Here is an 18599-nt window from a genome sequence, read left to right as displayed (position 1 = left end):
CATTTGTCTTCAGCTCAGGTCAGGATCCCAGGGTCCTGGGATTAAGCCCTGCATCCAGTTCTGCTCTGCTTCTCCCTCTTCCTCTGCCTGCTGTTCCCTCTGCTTGTGCTCTCTCTCTGTGTCAAATAGATAAATAAAATCTTAAAAAAAAAACAAAAACGTAGCTACTCATTCCTGGCCATCCTGTTGCTAATATCTTTCTTCGTTCCTGCTCACATAGGCACACCACCTGCCCTAGCCATTCCCCTCCTGTGGTGCTCTGTCCGGTTTCTGGGTGTGCATGTGCTGTGCACCCTTTCTGCATCACCCACTGAATGGTCATCTGAGGTCTTTGCTAGAATAGAATAACATGCTATAAGTATTTGGAGAGAAGGAGTTGGAAATGGGATGCCATCCCCAGAGAGCTTAAAAATGATAAAACCCTAATTATATCTTGTCCCACAGAAATCTGTGAGAATTTCTCACTTTTCCTATGTACTTAATCTGATTATTTTCCCTCGTAATAGAATATAATTTAGGCCAAAGTCTTATCACCATTCATGATCTCTTTATTTATGTTGATTGTAATAAGTTTGAGACTTAACATTAGTTAACGTTTCCTACTATTTTATAAAATAATGCTGGAGTAAAGATTAGCTAAAGGAAATCAAGTTAGGGAGAGGATATCTCCTGCCACCTAGTCCACCTGTACATATGACTGAACATTTGATACTCTGCAAAAGGAATAAAGGCCTATTTATTGGGCTCCCGGGCTGGGGAAGGCAGTAGTGACACCAGCTCCCCATTCCCCTTAATCTCCTTCTCTCCATCTGGGCAGAACTTGCCCATTTCCAGTCCAATCTTCTGCAGGACAGAGGAAGCTAACAACCACTGGAATGTTGATCGTCCCTCTTGGAGCCCCTGTCCCCAGTGTGGCAGTACTGGATGTTCTCACAGGTGCCTGTTCTAGGGAGTCATAGAGTTCATTGGATTTCAACTTTTACCTGAATAAATGTAATATTACTGTCAGGGACCAAGTCCTCTGAGACTAGATCTTAACCTCTTCTGCCACCCCAGGCTCTGAGATCAGAAGTTCTGTGTGCTCCCAGCGTCCCTCTCCCCTAAGGGGATTACATCATTAGTGGGGCACTGTTTCCCACTGGTCTCATTATTCCTAAACCCTTTATCCTTTTTGTTGTTGTTGTTGGTTTCAAGTTTTTATTTAAATTCCAGTGGCTAACATACAGTGTTATATTAGTTTCTGGTGTACAGTGGAGTGATCCAACACTTCCATACAACACCTGGTGCCTATCACAACAAGTGCCCTCAATCCCCATCACCTCTATCGCCCAGCCCCCTAAACCCCCGCTCTGGTAACTATCAGGTCTCTAGAGTTAAGAGTCAGTTTTTTGGTTTGCCTCTCTCTCTGTTTTCCCTTTGCTCATTTGTTTTGTTTCTTAAGTTCCAGATATGAGTGAAGTCATATTAAAAACTGTGTCTTTTAATACTAGACATTTAGACATTCTCGTGGTCATGTTGTTGATCTTACTGTCCTATCAGTAGCACCTGCTTGGACATAAAAGTTAATTTATGTTCTTCTTTCCTATCTCCGGAGACCAGATAAGTACCTAAAGAACTTAAGGACATTTCTAGTCTTGAACAGTTCTGTAAATGTGTGAACAAGCACTGCTTAGCAGATGGCAGCACGGGGAAAAAACTCCTGCCTGGTGTTCGGTGCCATGTGACAACTCAAAGTGTCTTTTCAGCTGATGTACAAAGTCTGAACCCAGCCATGAAAGGGTGGTTGAGTGGTTTCCTTGTGCAGTGTGTGAATGTGTAAGTTGTTCCAGTGCCACTGGATGGAGTGAAGTTGACATTCGCAGGCAGCGGTCCCTGGTTCTGTAAGCTGATGCGAAGCTGGACGTCTTCTTGCACTGAGCAGTTGTCCACACAGCCTCTCCCACAAGCAGGATGATTAGGGTGCTTCAGTTAACCTGCAGGGGTTGCTTGCAATTAAGATCATTGGAATTCATCTCAATGCTCTGTTTCAGGGGGAGAGGGAAATGGTTTTGGGTCCGGAATTATGAAAAGAAATCCCCAATGCAATCCTTCGTGCCTTACTTGCCCCTGTTTGTGGTGGTTTTCTGGCAGAATGGACGTATTCCTCCATAAGAGTAATGCACCCTCTTTCCTTCCCAGAATCTGCTTTCAGATGAAAGACTGTGTCAGAGTGAAGCACTTTATGCCTTTTTGAGCCCTTCTCCTGACTACCTCAAGGTTATTGATGTGCAGGGGAAAAAATCCACTTTTTCATTATCCTCATTTTTGGAAAGACTTCCTCGTGACTTCTTCTCCCATCAAGAGGTGAGCTATGGAAAGGTCATGCCATGTTTGCAGCAGATTTAGGGGAATGTCTTTTTGAGGGTTTCTTGAAGTATTTTAAACCTTGGCTAAGGCTTTAACATCAAGCTTTTCCCTGAGGTTAGACACACATTTTGGCCTGTGTTGAGAATGCATAGATTTCTGCATGTAGAAAAGTTGAAAGAGTACTTAAAGTTGAAATGTGAGCACATAGTTGGAATATACACTTGAAAGGAAAGAACAGCTCTACCAACTTTCCTGGATAATTGATCTGCTTCCTTTGATCTTTCTGAACCCCAGGAGGAGGCGGAAGAGGACAGTGACCTGTCAGATTATGGTGATGATGTGGATGGGAGGAAAGATGCCTTGGCTGAACCATGTTTCATGTTGATTGGGGAGATCTTTGAACTTCGAGGAAGTAAGCTTCTTTATTATTATTTAATGTTATTGCTGTTAAGTGGTTACACACACACACACATACACACACACACACACACATTCTCTCTCTCTCTCTCTTTCTCTTTCTCTCTCATAATGTCCTTCCTGAATCAAATGTGTAGTTATATCCATTCATTCATCAGCAAATACTTTCAAGAGCCAACGAGACACCATGGTAGAATCTGAAGCCATGACCTTAAGGCAGATAATTATCTCTGCACTTGCAGAACTTTGGGTGAGTTACTGTATACCATGTTCCTCTGAATATAGATAGAATGCCTTGAATTTCTTCTCTGTGATTTAGCATGGCCTCATTGCTTTATCCCCAAAAGGTATACAAAAATTAATTTTGCATAGCCAAGGAAGGAGCGGTGTTGTTCAAGGTGAGGTTTGGTGCTGGTAGGGTGTGCTGTGGTGAGGGACACAGGCATGCTTCAACCTTGCCCTTCAACTACACCTTTGTTCCCATAGAAGAGTGGTTACCACTGGAAGGGTGGGGGGGTTCTGTCCTTCAGGGGACATTTGGTGATATCTGGAAACATTTTGGTTGTTACAGCTTGGGGAATGGTACTACTGGCGTCTTGTGGGTAGAGGCCAGGGATGTTGCTAAACTTCCTATAATGCACAGGTCAGCCTCCCACAACACAGAGTTGTCCTGTCCAAAAGAGTCAGTGCCCAGTTGAGAAGTGTTACCCTCGTAGTACTTGAGGGAGATGTACTTAGAAGAAACAAGAGCAAAAAGAGGGTGAAAATACTCTGATTAAGACCCACACAGGTGCTTCTCTCCCAAAATGGTCCTTGGGTAAAAGGTCAAACCATACTACTTGGGCATGTCTTGAGTCCTAAATAGGACCCTCTGTCTACACACAGCTTCCATAGGCCCCCAACACTCTAAATCACGAGACCAGTGTACTCAGTGTCCCTGGAGCCTCAGGACTAGCTAGAGCTAGGACAGGTGCCTGAAGGCACACCTCCCCACCTAGAAGAGAAGCACAGTAATGCCACCAGCCAGTGCTAGATGTGTTGCTCTCTGACTGACTGCCCTGTGCTCTGTCTGCTCAGATTAGCATCTCTTCCCTTGGGGTGAATAACACGGGCTAGGAGTTTTAAGTGCCAGAATTAATTATTTTGGCCATCAATAAGCCAAAGTTAAAACAACCAGCAACACTTTGGGAACATATGTTTTAGATACCACTCTGTAGGAGAAACAAAAGTATATCAGATATAGAGTCTTCCTTCGGTGAATTTACAACACAAGAGTTCCAACAATGTGCTTCACGTTAAGTAGTAAACCCAAGTCTAAACTACAGGCCTAGACTTATACATAAGGGGGTATTCATTTTAGCATCATTTCAGTAATGAAAAGTTGGAACTAAGCAGAACTTTAGAAATGGGAGATAGTTAAATTAAGAAATATCCATGGGAGAATATCATCCAAATGCTAGAGATGTTTTCAGATGAAAAAGCTCTCCCTGTTCCATATTTGAGACACCCTAAGGTATAAACTGATGTTTGCCTTGGTTCAAGGTAGGCAGAAACAACTAGTTCTCCACCCAAAGTCTGACTCTTAGTGAGATCTGGCCCATTAAATCGTGAATCCTCCCTGTTCCCCAGAGTGGAGGAAGCAGTGTTTCAGCTTTCGGCAGTGTGCTCTTTGTGATCCAGAGACTGAGAGACCAAGTCTTGTCTTTGCAGCGTGGATTTCCTCCATCATATGCCTGCTCAGAAGCATATTTGGTTTTGCCTGTGACATTTCAGAGGGGAATAAATAGAACATCATTTATAATGAGATGTGATATCGTTGCCATCAGCAAAATTCTAGAGTAGCTGCAGCTGCTTCTGTCTCTGAACAAATGAGTCCTTGTAAGAAATACTAGGGCTGTTTCCTGTGTGGTTTGGGGTCTGGGGACCAGGAGAGGCTAGGAAGAAAGTAGTAAAGGCACAGTTCAGTGTTGGGAGAGAATTTGCACCAAAGACATTTTGTGGTTCCTGCTCTAGTTCAGTGTACAAAAGGGCATCAGTGAGACAGCCTTTAAAAAATCAGTAACTGTCGCTGATCTGTCAGGCATTCTTCTGACAGCTGCCTATGTCCTCAGACCCTCTGCATGGAGCTCTCTGCCCTAGAAAGCCAGAGTGAAGTTATCAGCACTGGCAGGCATGCTCCTCCCAGCCGAAATGACAGCCTACAGTGAACACGTCAGCTTGCTCTCAGCGTGCTCTGAATTCCATAAAAAATTAAAGGCACTCTTGAAGCATAGTTCTGATTCCAAGACTTGACTCTTACTTGAAAGATTAACAACACTACTTTAACTGGACATTTAGGTCCATCTAAAAAGTTAGAAATAACTCTAGAATGTTTTCAAGTCTGTGTTAATTGTTGACTTTATTTGGTTGGTTTTCCTTGTACAGACGTGTTTGTGAACTTAGTTCTTTCAGGTTTTCCTAATTGGGCAGGAACCCTGAACTCTTATAGCTAAGCCTGAATTTCTCATTTATGTGTGAATAGCTAAACATTTCAATGAATGGAAATTTATATAGATGGAAAAATTGGTTTAGATTCCAATTTGCAGAACGGAAATATCCTCATAGCATTTCTTTCTTTCTTTCTTTCTTTCTTTCTTTTTTTAAGATTTTACTAATTTGTTTGACAGAGTGATACCATGAGAGGGAATACAAGCAGGAGAAGAAGGAGAGGGAGAAGTGGGCCTCCTGCCAAGCTGGGAGCCTGATGTGGGGCTCGATTCCAGAACCCTGGGATCATGACCTGAGCCAAAGGCAGACGCCTAACGACTGAACCACTCAGGCATTTGTTTGCCTTTTGGCTTATATTCATATTTGGTACCTGTAAAAATATCTCTCCATGTTAGTAATAAAAGTTTAGATCTGTAAAACCTTTCACAACGCTCGCATAAAATATCAACAAGATCCTTAAAACCACATGATACTCTTTCCTTGAACAGATGAGGAGACTGAGGCTCAGAGAAGGTGGTTTGTGCCCAGCAGCTCTGCGAGGTGGCCCAAGAGAGCGCTGACCCCACCTCTCACTCAGGGACCCAGCTCTTCGAAGTTCACCTTTCTTCCAAAGGCATAAAATACATAAAAATATGCAGTGATCTACAAACTACTATCCAAATGGGAAGTTAGACCCACCCATTCATTAATATTTCAAAATATTTGTCAATATTGAACCACAGATGTTTCTCATTCAGAGCAGTGTGTGAGAAAATTGGGTTCGACAAACCAGACAGAAATCTAAAATAGGCATTGCACTGTCTGCTAGCAGAAAACAGACGTCTAAGTAGCCCGGAGACATGTGAAATAAAGTATTATTTCCACTTGCTAGCTCAGCTGGTTGTTCAGGCATTGAAAAGCTATAAAAGCTTAGGTTTTCTCTCATCAGTTGCTATGTAGAAAATGAAAGCTTAGGAGAATTTTGGGGGGCAGAAGTTTGCTAACCTAGACCCAGATTCTGCAGGTATCATAGTCTTGACTTTGGTGTCAGGACTTGGATTGTGTCAAGTGATAAGAATTTATGCTTTTTTGCAGCTATGAAAATGTCATCACTGTGATACACTGTGCAAATTATTTTCCTCTGATTTCTATTTCAGTGTTTAAATGGGTGAGAAGAACATTAATTGCTCTCGTTCAGGTCACATTTGGAAGAACCATCAACAAGTGAGTTACATGACATTAGTATTTGAGTTCATGCCTTACTTTTTGCCTTAATGGTCAAATTATTAAACTCGTGGTATGGTAGCCAGTGATCTCTCTAGCTGAAGGTTTTGTATTTTCTCATTTTGTTGCTGCTATGATTCTAAGATTGGATAGAGAGACAGGTTTCTGAAATAATTTCTCCCATAGAATGCATGATGAACTAGATGATCAAAGCTTCAGCTATCTTCAGCATTCTGGCTGCAGGGGCATCTGGCTGCCTTAAATTGTGGAGTGTGAGACTCTTGTGGTTGTGAGTTCGAGCCCCATATTGAGTGTGTAGAGGTTATTTAAAAACATAAAAAACAAAAGCAAAAACAAAAAAAGTTCTGTGACGTTCTCTTTTGATCATGATGACCAGTTGGGGTATTTTGGATACAGCGTTTTTATGTTATATCATGGGAATCAGTTTACGGCTTGGACTTTAACCCGAAATGAAAGTAGGATGAGCATCACATGACATATATTTATTTGGAGGGAAATGCAAACCATATGTTTTCTTTTTTTCCAAGTTGGGGTAACATTAAAATAGTAATTGCTCTTACAGTTAATATCTTAATATCATCCATTGAGATATATGTGTATAACATATAACAGTGTTATAAGCCATATGTGTATTCTAAGCTATACATAAGAGTTTATATCCAGTACTCTTCAAGAGATAACATGACTTACTGCACAATAAAAATGTGAATCACTTATGCTAAAAGATAAGGGGGAGAAATCACAGCAAAATATTTTCAAGATTAAATTATTGGATTTTCCCATGTGAAAGATCAGTTGTCAAAACCACCCCAGTAAACTCGTACATATGTTTATCATATAACTCATAACTTTTTAAAGAAAACATAGTGAAGAACAGGTTATCTTCTGACTCATTCACAAATAGAATATAGTTTCCTTTTGGTCATAAGCAAAAGTTCATTTCAATTTCTGAGATCTTTAAAAAATGATATTAGTGTCTTATTTAGTTTGCTTAGTTATCTAAACTTTTGTTTTAATCAGAAACATGGCCCGTATAACTTACCATTTCAGTCTAACATGAGCCTCTTAACTGTTACACAGACAGGCCTTAGATAAAGAAAATTCCACCATGGCCCTATATTTCTCAGTACTCCGTACTTGCTAATTTGTTTTCCTTTTCAGTTTCAGCAAACCATGCATACTTTCCTTGCTCCTATCTACCATAGTGGCTCTTACTTAAAAATGAGCAGCCGTGGTTTGTGAGCAGTGAATATATTTGGCATTTACTTTCATGGGACTTGGAGGAGAGGCATCATGTTGAGGGTTTTCAGGCTGTTCATTTCAGTGGGCTTTTTATCAGGTAGAGAAATGATGGAGCACCTGGCCCTTTGCTATTTTTGCCTTTAGCAGAGATGACACATCATAAAATTAAGCAGCAGTACAATATGTGCCTCTTGCCTTGTACCAACTATAATTTCACATACCAGAATTGATTCAAAAGCTTCCTATGGTTTTGGCTAATTGAGAGTCAGACTTAAATTGGTAGAAAATACTTAGGTGATGGCCTTTTGTGAGAGTCACTTAGCTAATTTTAAATTGCAAATTGAAATTTTCTTACTTAATTTCTTCATGTAGTGCCAGTGAGTGACTCAAAGCAAGACTACAGAAAAAACAAGCTGTCTGCATTTTCATGTAGATTTTTTTTTAAGGTAGGAGGCTGGCAGGTTCTCTCTTAAAGCAGAAGTCCCATTAAATTAGTTATTTTATTTGGTCTCGATACAAATTGCTCAGTTTTTTTTTTGTTGTTGTTGTTTTTTAAGATTTTTTTTTTTTTATTCATTTGAGAGAGAGCACATGCATGGGGAGGTGGGGAAGGGCAGAGGAAGAGGCGGACTTTGTCGTGTGCAGAAAGCCTGACGTGGACCTGGAGCCCCTTGTGGGGCAGGATGCCAGGATCGTGACCTGAGCCAAAGGCAGATGCTTAACCAACTGAGCCACCCAGGCATTCCTGAATTTCCCAGTTCTAAACAGTATAGGGAAGTATCGTAGGAGACATGTAGTTATGAACAGAATTAACATAGCTTTGACTCATGTTGGAGTTTATAGACATCAATAGTAACTGATTCCTGTGCAAAGTACCAGGGCTTGAAACCTATATTTTAGATACTATTTCTGAAAGCCTTACATTGTCTCTTTAAATAGTTAGGAAGTCAGATATTCTTGAAGGCTTTTTGATTTATTATTATTATTCATGAATTGAATTTGAAATTTCAAGATTTTCTGGCACTGTCAAGATGATTCTTTCCCCCTTCCCCCCTTCCAACCTCACAACTGTTCTTGGGCTCTTTGAACTGTGTTACTTGTCTCTTGACAGCAGAAATCCTGGAATGGGTTAGCATTTTACTAATGACTAATGAGATAGGGCTATGCGGAAAAGCTGCATAACCAGATAAAAGCCATTTATTTGTAACTGTGCAAGTCAAATGTCTGCCCAACTTTTATTCCCAGAGAAGTGTGGAATACTCTAGCAATGTATCTTTTCAAAGGCTTCCACTTGAAGGTGAAAGGTAATATATGGGGGCATCTGGATGGCTCATCAGTTAAGCATCTGCCTTCTGCTTGGGTCATGGTCTTAGCATCCTGGGATAGAGCCCCACATGGTTTCCTGCTTCTCGGGGAGTCTGCTTCTCCCTCTGCCTCTCCACCACCATCTGGCTTGTGCTCGCTCTTGTGCTCTTTCTCTCTCTCTCTCTCATATAAATAAAATCTTAAAGAAAAGAAAGAAAGGTAGTATCTTTTTTTCCCCTTGCCTGGTGAGCATGTGAAATGCTTACCCTGGGTCAGGGCACTCTGCCTAGCATGATGTGCCGTAGCAACACCAAGAGACAGCTAGTGAAAAAGCCAGGTTCTTCCCCCAAGACTCCAGGAGCTCAGGAAAGCTTTCCAGACCACTTTTAACAGTCTTAAAATGATTATGTTTTCAATTTATACCACCCCATGGAGAAGTTAGTGAGTTAAGTACTGTGCACAGTTAAAGTAGCTGCAGGTTTCAAACCAGTCGGTCTCCTCTGGGTTCTTGTCCTTACCGACTGCAGGGTACTACATGGCAGACATTTGGAGAGGTCGGTACCAACAGAAAAGTGAGCTCCGGGAATGAACGGTCATCCAGTACCGCCAAAATGAAGAATACCTTTCAGAGCCAGAGTTTAAAAATCCAATTCCTAGTTTATTCATCAAACATTTAGATCAGGCTGTATCTTCACCTACCCATTGATAAATGCCTTTTGAGAATAGAGTATACAACTTTTAAAAACCTCATCCAAGAAATATTTTTCTCTTAAAAGACAAATCCGGGACACAGTGAACTGGATTTTCAGTGAGCAAATGTTGGTTTACTACATCAATGTTTTTCGGGATGCTTTTTGGCCAAATGGGAAATTGGCACCACCGACCACAATCAGAAGCGAAGAACACAGTCAGGCCACAAAGCAGAGGGCACAGCAGAAGTTGCTTGAAAACATCCCAGGTGAGACCTGGCTTCTGATCCTGAAAAATACAGGGATAAAGGGCGAATGTTAACCCTAGTAAGGCGTTTTCCACTTACATCTCTCAGGAAACCTTATTTACAAGATAAATTTTTTTTTCTTTTTTTTTCTTTTCTTTTTTTTTTCTTTTAAAACATGTCCTTTGCTAAGAAATTATACTGAGAATCTTAAGAACAGTAGTGGTTATAATGCTTTCTTTTACTTAGAAAAATGTTTTAGGACAGATAATAAATGTTGTGCTTTAAAAATCCTGCTAAAGTACACTGTTCAGAGATTAATTTTTTAATTGGGTAGCAATATATTAAAATTGTAGTTTGTATAAATGCCTTCTGTTGAAAATTCTAAATAAAGCTATTTTTTTCTTTAAACGTTTGAAAGAACTGATCATTCATGTTCCTCATGCCCCAGTGCCTTTATTTGTTCCATATACATCATGTACTGTTTCCCTCACTGGATATGCATAGACTGTGTACTTTATTGGTAACAGCACAGAATGTAAACTTAATCTTTCAGATACGCTTCAGAGCCTTGTTGGACAGCAAAATGCCCGGCATGGTATAATAAAAATATTCAATGCACTGCAAGAAACAAGAGCCAATAAGCATCTGTTATATGTGAGTAATTTAAAGCCAACCAGAGGACCAGCTATTAATTCAATCTGACATTTCCGTTCACAAATGGGAGTTCATTTTAACCCCTTGTGTACTTAATCATTCCTCTTACTTGTAACTCTGAACCCATTATCTACTCAGCTTAATTTTTGTTTGTCTGACTGTTCAGTTGTTCAGTTTGGAAAAAGAAAAAGAGTGCCTCCGGTGTGTGCAGCTTTCCCATCCTGTCACGGGAGAGATGCATGTGACATTTTTGCATGGCTGTTTAACTTTATTTCGGGAAAGCAAACTATTTCCCAGTCATCCATCTGATTATAATTATCAATATTAACTATTGTTGATGGTGTGATAATGGCAAAGAGACCATGAAATGAATCAGTCTGATACTAAATGGAGTTTAGATTATATTAGTCCCATTTATTGGAGAATAACTTGTTTATGGAGAAGCATCTCAGACCTAAAATGAGACTTTCTCCTAAGACATAAAAATTATGAGTAAACCCTTAGAGAAAAAAAAACTCCATATTTTCCTACTTTTTTTTCTTCTTTCTTGGTTCAGGTGCTGATGGAACTGCTGCTAATTGAGTTGTGTCCTGAGCTGAGAAGTCATTTAGATCAACTAAAAGCTGGTCAAGTTTGAGACTGCACAAATAAACCACCAGAGAAATGTCTGTGTAACAATAGACATGAAATATTTTCCTCTTTTCCACAGAGGGCTTGGTTGAGAACCATATTGATTTTTATGTTAGTTACCTCCCTCTAGTTTTGTGTGAAGTAAGCAGAATTTGTTGGGGGGGATACTTAATGCCGTCATAGGCAACAGAAAAACACACTTCTATAACTATTGTTTTTATTTTAATAATAAGATAAAGTTCAACACACTGATTGAAATAAAAATGTTAATATGTGATAAGAACCTAGGAAATATTTTAAATATTTATGAAAACAGTTTTGTTTTAAAATGAAGAACTATGACTATTGTACAGCTACTTTCCTCACTGAGGACTCTGAACATTCCTGTATTATTTCATGTGTACTAAAGAACATTGTTGTGCAATGCTTTGTGGAAAGTTATTGTGAAAATTTTATTGTCTTTATTTTTACCAAAGATTTCCCATAGTTTGAAGCATTTGAAGCAATAAAATACAAAAATGGATCACTGAGCTCTATGATGTGTAAGGTACATACATCTCAAAAAACGAGGTTGAAACACTTCAGGCAGTTCAAATATTTATCAGATACCTTTTTTGGGAGGGGGTAAAAAGCACTGTGCACATAAATACTTCCGCAAGGAAGTACAAAGTTGGCTGCCTTTCTCCAAACACAGAATGAATATGTGAAAAATACAGTTTTTAGTGTGAATGTGAAGAGCCGAATTCATGTGTGAAGTGATCTGTTGGGAAGTGGGATAGGAGCTGACTTTGAAGGGTTTGCAGCGATGAGACAGGGAGACGCGGATGGGAAGTTACTTCAGGGACCTGAAGGACTTGATTTCATCATCAAGTCTTGTGGACTCTTCGGAGCCTTGTGTGAGATCCAGGGTGTAGGTGTCACTTTGTGTGACTGTTAATAGTGGGGCCATGAACATGTCAATCACTTTTCACCATCTATTATGCAATATTAATAAAACACATTCCCTTCTATAACTGTCCTTCCCCCTAGCCCAGGAATATTGAAAACAATACAACTAGTTGGCAAAAATTCAGTCTGAAATCCATGAAAGAAAGTACTGTATATATACTAAAGTGGTATTGATTATGGCATTGCTAGATCCTACCTGCCAAGTCCTCAATATCGAATGTAAGAATGAAAGGTGAACAATTAAAACTTAGTAAACCAAATTTCATCTTTGGGATAAAGATAGTCACAGCTCTTTGATCATTTTTTTTCAAGCCAGGAGGATATTTGACGCTTCAGGATGAATAAGAGATATCCTTCACTCAGATAAGAGAAGCAGCCTGAGAACACAGAACCCCAGGAACTCATCCTAACACAGTCTAATGTCCACCTTATGCGTAATGAAACCATAGCTGTTAAAGTGTATACTGAACGTGAGAAAAATCACGATTTTGAGTCCTCAGTCTTTTTTAAGATAAATTTTAACATTTTTGGGAAGTATAAGAAATAGGAGCTATAAGAAATCGTAAGAGTTTTTTGGTTTCTTTCTTTTTTTTTTTTTTAAGGTTAAGGATCTGGAACTCACTCAGCTCACTTCAATTCACTTGAGTTAAAGAAACTGACCCACTGACCAGTCACGGTGTATACCTCGGTCTGCAGCAGTGGTAGTTTACAAGGGCTCCCTCATGCCACAAGTACCAGCTTAATGGTAACTACAGTAAACTGAAACTTTAAATTTTATGTTGGATTCACTGAAGATAGTTAAGTGTAATGTTTCACCCCATATGACACCTGTCAAATTCCTACATTGGGAATTTCTCAGACCTATATTTTAATAGCAGTTAGAAAGCAGTCTTGACTTTGGGATGAAGAAAAGAAAGCATATTAAGTGTGCAGTTAAAGCCAACAAAGCACCGCCGTATTACATTCCTATTTTAGGATTCTTAAAAGCTTAAGGGACTGGATTCAGTGTGGAGAAAAGAATACTGGTTGGGAGTTTAGATTGTCAAATGGCTGAAGGAATATTATATATGGATGGTATTAAGAACAAGAGTGAAGTAAGTGGGCTTATATTGTAGAAAGAGATTTAAGCTGGGTATTATGAAATCTTGTTATGGACTTGAGCTATTGAAACATTAGTGGGGGAAAATAGAGACTCGAGTAGAGATTTTTAAAGAAAAGGATTAGATTTCAGGGATGGTTTAATTTTCTCTGTCTTAAGAGATTTAAGGGAGAAGTATGTGATCTTTTGAGGGTATCACACAGACCTAAGTCTATGGAAAGTGCTTTTCTTTATATAGAGACAAAATGAAGTTCAAGTAATATAGAAAAACCATAGTACAAAACAAGAACGAGCAATTTCTGCCATACAGAACTTCTTTAGTGACTGGTACCTGCGTATTAATTATACTAAGATGAGACCTTGTTTAGATCCTCTTTTGGGAAGGATGATTGTGATTTATAAAATAAAGACACATTGGTATGGTGTGTTTTCAGAGAAGGTGTTGTGAAGGTATCTAGAAGACACTGTTTCCAATGTGTTTGTTTCACAGATGTACACTGCTACACCATCTTCTCCATCTGGATGGTACTATTTAAATGATTAACTTTTGTCTTCACAGATCTCATTAATGTAAGGAAAGCCTCTTGCTAATTTAAATTTTTAGCATATTTACTGTTCTTATATTGATAGATGACTTGAGTTTTTTTTCATATTTTATCTTGCTTTGAAATGCATCTAAGTTTTTTTAAACCTAGAAAATGAGTCTAAGCACAAAGAAACATCTAGCTTGGGACGCCTGGGTGGCTCAGTTGGTTAAGCAGCTGCCTTCAGCTCAGGTCATGATCCCAGCGTCCTGGGATCGAGTCCCACATCCGGCTCCTTGCTTGGCAGGGAGCCTGCTTCTCCCTCTGCCTCTGCCTGCCACTCTGTCTGCCTGTGCTCACTCTCGCAACTCTCTCTCTGACAAATAAATAAATAAAAAATCTTTAAAAAAAAAAAAAAAAAAAAAGAAACATCTAGCTTAACTGGTTATCTTATCAGGAATATAGCAGTGGTTTTACTCCTTAAGATCTTTAAGGGGAGATATGGAGAGGCAAGATTCTAAAACTTACTTTTTTTTCAAGTTTTTAATAAATTAACCAATTATTTATAAGAATATCTTTTAAGAATAAAAGATGTCCCAAAAGACTTAGTGCAGTCTTAGTTTTAATTTCTTAGAAGTATAAATGCTGGGGCGCCTGGGTGGCTCAGTGGGTTAAGCCGCTGCCTTCGGCTCAGGTCATGATCTCAGAGTCCTGGGATCGAGTCCTGCATCGGGCTCTCTGCTCAGCAGAGAGAGCTTTCCTCTCTCTCTCTGCCTGCCTCTCCATCTACTTGTGATTTCTCTCTGTCAAATAAATAAATAAAATCTTAAAAAAAAAAAAAAAGTATAAATGCTACACAAATTTATTTAAAAACATTATTTGAAAATTTCTTTAAATTTCTTTATTTCATATTAGTTTAGTGCATCTTAAAAATTTTAAATGACAGCAAATTAAAATCAATAATCTGTCCAAAATTCAGAAAACTAAATAAGGGTCAAAGAAATTTAATGAATTAAACTTGAAAATGGTGTTTTTTATGTTTGCAGCATATATCTGAAGGAATTATAGCTAAGAAGACTACACTAAGTCTTTTAGACACTCTATTGAAAGAAAAGAAAGAGGTATTTGTTTATGGAATGGTTTTCCATATTTGATGTTATCTCGGCCAGTCTGTAAACTAAGAGCTGGATCTCTAAGGACTTTTTTTGCAATTTGATCCTATAGCTGGGTTTCAAGTTGCAAAATTAGAGATTTAAGAATGAAGGTAACATTTCTTTAGTAAAATACCCAGGATAATGTAACTTGGGGTGCAGAAGATAACCAAACGTTGCTCCTGTAAAAATACACACATTCTACGGTGTTAGGGTTGACGATCTTTGTTGAAATCCATTATGGTCTAAATTCTTTGACGAATAAGTAAACAGTGAAGTTCATCTGCCAATGCAGGATTGAGACGACAAGCCTGAAAGTCAAAGATAAAAAGTCCGTAATTTAGATACATTTTGAATTGTTAAGGTCTTACTAAAACTTAAAGTTTTAGGTTTGTTTTTAAGAACTACAGTGAATTTCAAGGGAATTTCTTAGTTATGACACATTTCTATTTTGATTTCTTGATAAAAGAAATTCAAATTAGTCTATGCAAAAAAAAGATCTTACTGAAAATAACCATGTTATTGTTACTGTCACTTGAAAGAGAAAATTTTATGAGTGTGAAACAATCAAGGGAATTTACACACTGATGATAGTGTTCTAGGTTATGAATTATTAAAATAAGTAACATGGAAAGCATTAGCATTTGGCCTCAAACTTGCTATTATCTTATTATATGAATAGCAGCAACTCTATGATAATTTTATTTTAAAATAACATTTTATTATGATAAAGTAAATAGCGAGAAGTAATAGTGCATGTAACTGCACAGAAAGTCAAGAATTTGGAAGAGACATCGGAGGTTATCTCATTCACACCTGACTCCTTTTTCCTTCAGGACCCATGACAGTTGGTTTGCTTGGTTGCTAAGTCACCATCTTATAGGGAAGACTTTTGTTTTTATTTCACAAGCAGTTGTATTAGGTTTTTCTTTATACTAAGCTGAAATGTCCCTCTGTGTACTTTAGAATCAATGAAGGGGTCCTAGGAGAATATATGAAACTGGTTTTGTGGTGACCCAGAGAGGCAAAGTAGTTGGCATTTGCCTCATATGACAGGATTCCAGACCCTTCACTGGCATGCTACTTTTGAATTTTCTTCATTTTTAAAAATCATCTTCTGTAAAATACAATGCCCAAAATTGAGTAATGGGGGTATTATCTCCCACCATGTGCAAAATAGTTTTAAGATTGCAGTCTGCTTGTTTTGCTGTTTTATTTGGGATTAATATATACCACATATCAGCATATTTTTGACCCAGAATTTTCTCTGCTTATATTTATTTAGAAAGGACATGATGGATACCACAGAATCTGAAATTGACTTGGTTTGGAAATTGGTATAATACAGAGCATTTAGATTTTTTAAAAATTTAAAGACAACAGCTTTTCTTTTTTTTCTTTTTTTTTTTTTTTAAAGATTTTATTTATTTGACAGACAGAAATCACAAGTAGACAGAGAGGCAGGCAGAGAGAGAGGAGGAAGCAGGCTCCCTGCTGAGCGGAGAGCCCGATGTGGGACTCGATCCCAGTACGCTGGGATCATGACCTGAGCCGAAGGCAGCGGCTTAACCCACTGAGCCACCCAGGCGCCCAAGACAACAGTTTTTCTTACTGGTAGAATGGTGTAGTGGTAAATCTCTCAAACAGCAGTTGTCTTTGTGTACTGTGTTCCTATGTTTATGTGTCAATATGGCCTTAATACTTTGGAAATTTTAATTTGAAACAATTTAGGGTTTCCAAAGTTGCCTGCACATTGGAGTCCCCTGGAAGGCTCATGACTTAATTGTTCTGAAATAACCTGGGCTTTGGAATTTTTAAGAGATCCCCAGGTGATTTTATTTTATTTTTTATTTTATTTTTATTATTATTTTTTTATTTTTAAAAAGATTTTACTTTTTTTGAGAGAGAGAGTGAGAAAGAGCACCATCATGGCATAGGGGGCAGAGGGAGAGAGAGGAGATTCCCTGTTAAGCAGGGAGCCAGGATCATGATCTGAGGCAAAGGCAGATGTTTAACCCACTGAGCCGCAAAGCCGCCCCCCACCCAGGTAATTTTAATGTAGACAAGTTTGAGAACCACTACGATCCTATGGTCAGATTCAGGCAAAGGATTTTTGTTCCCCTGCTCCAGGTAAACAGCTTGTGTACCCCCACGAATTGCTTTATAAATTTTAAGAAGACATAATTCTAGTTTGGACTTGATGGATGTCATGGACCTAAGGCATGCAGTTTTTATTATATTTATTTTTTAAAAAATTTTCTTGCAGTTACTATTCATGAGTCCCCCTTTCCCCACCTCATTCCCACTTTTTAAGTTGCTTGATTTTAGAGGTGAAATCCGTTTGGAATCTACATCACATGAAATCAAACAGGAAAAGTCTCACTTCAACTGATTACCTCAAACTCATGAATATTCCTCCTAAGTGTGGTAGATGTCATACATAACATTTTAAAAAACTACGTATCTTTAAGGTACTAAAATGAGAGTAGATTCACACTTCAACGTGGAAGAAGGCATGAATATTCTAGCTTTAAGGTCTCTCTCGGTGCTGGGCCTTAGGCTGTAGAGTAGCAGAGTGAGAGGGAATAATATGCATCAAAATGGGACTTCCATCATCTAGTTCAATTATGCTAATAAGAATCTGTTGAATTATCTGCAAACAATTCATGTGTCTGACAACCTCTCCTAGACAGGTTGTCTGCACAATGGTTAAGTAGGAAAAAAAAAATACTAATCCATAAGTATGTTCAAGGCTTAACTACCAGTTTGGAAATATCTGTTTGGGTTCATTCATATAGATTCTCAGGTTTACTTACTTTAGAATAGTAGTGTTTAGCTGTTGCTTCATCCTTTGTGATACCCAAGCCAAGCTGAAGGCATCGGGCATGGTAGAAAGATGCCATGGCCATGCCTCTGATGATGAATTCTGGGAGACAGTCCGTGACCTGGGCTATCATGGGTATGTCGTGAACCTCATCATAGTCAGCAATCCTGTTGTGATGTTTAATTATGAAATTATAAAAAGACATCACTTTAGTTTTACATTTTTACAAATGACATATTCAGAGATACAATATTCCTTGCACCCAAAGTGATTTCCCAGTTTTTCCCCGTTTGAGGATTAAGTTGTTTGTTATTGGTGAAGGGTAAATATAATAGAATATTTATATATAACATATACATTTAGATGTCATATATAAATTATACATATGTATAATTTATACATTATATATTCTATTATAATTTATTATACATATGTATAATTTATATATAATAGAATAAATAGAATAAAATAAAACCAGGGGAAGAGGAACTACCAGAGTGGTTATGTCACAGCTTCTCTGTGATAATACTTGTCAGACTTAATAACCAAAAGGTTTCTTTTTTTTTCTTGTAATATTAATATTTTAAACTCAATATCACTTTGCAGATTCAAACAATGGGGAAAAAGGCATTTTCTATTTCTTTGGGTCATTTATTCAAACATTAACCTTAAATTTGCACTAAGTCCCATAGGATCAGAAAACATACTAAGTAACTAACACATCTCTCTTTGGTAAAAATGGGCAATAAAAAGAAGTCCTCCTTTATCATTCTGACACAAGCATGGAGAGTTGTGTGAGAATGTGAGCTAC

The 18599-nt window shown here is 38.4% G+C and overlaps 3 protein-coding genes across 13 annotated transcripts in view; 1 reads left to right on the top strand and 2 right to left on the bottom strand.

Annotated features, from left to right (window-relative positions):
• The window catches only part of SNX25 (sorting nexin 25), a 129264-nt gene extending 117492 nt beyond the window's left edge, over nt 1–11772 (top strand). For all 4 annotated transcript variants that reach the window (XM_082715717.1, XM_082715715.1, XM_082715716.1 and 1 more), the window contains 6 exons: nt 2179–2343; nt 2641–2758; nt 6387–6453; nt 9798–9979; nt 10512–10612; nt 11169–11772. In XM_082715717.1, the coding sequence (XP_082571843.1) occupies nt 2179–2343; nt 2641–2758; nt 6387–6453; nt 9798–9979; nt 10512–10612; nt 11169–11249 (714 nt within the window). In that variant the 3' untranslated portion in view covers nt 11250–11772. The remainder of the gene's footprint in view (nt 1–2178; nt 2344–2640; nt 2759–6386; nt 6454–9797; nt 9980–10511; nt 10613–11168) is intronic.
• Nucleotides 1–18599, bottom strand: part of CENPU (centromere protein U) — a 627562-nt gene that overhangs the window by 543209 nt on the left and 65754 nt on the right. The window lies entirely within an intron of this gene.
• Nucleotides 6942–18599, bottom strand: part of LRP2BP (LRP2 binding protein) — a 31561-nt gene continuing 19903 nt past the window's right edge. For 7 of the 8 annotated variants that reach the window (XM_082715748.1, XM_082715746.1, XM_082715752.1 and 4 more), the window contains 3 exons: nt 17781–17955; nt 15163–15275; nt 6942–9999 (listed from right to left, as the gene is read on the bottom strand). In XM_082715748.1, the coding sequence (XP_082571874.1) occupies nt 15210–15275; nt 17781–17955 (241 nt within the window). In that variant the 3' untranslated portion in view covers nt 6942–9999; nt 15163–15209. Of the gene's footprint in view, nt 10000–15100; nt 15276–17780; nt 17956–18599 lie in introns of all 8 variants that reach the window. The other variant, XR_014306799.1, reaches the window with a different exon arrangement.

The sequence above is a fragment of the Mustela nivalis genome, assembly GCF_964662115.1.
Source record: "Mustela nivalis genome assembly, chromosome: 20".
Classification (NCBI taxonomy): domain Eukaryota; kingdom Metazoa; phylum Chordata; class Mammalia; order Carnivora; family Mustelidae; genus Mustela; species Mustela nivalis.
The sequence above is the reverse complement of the archived record's forward strand: the minus strand, read 5'-3'. Positions and strand labels throughout refer to the sequence as shown.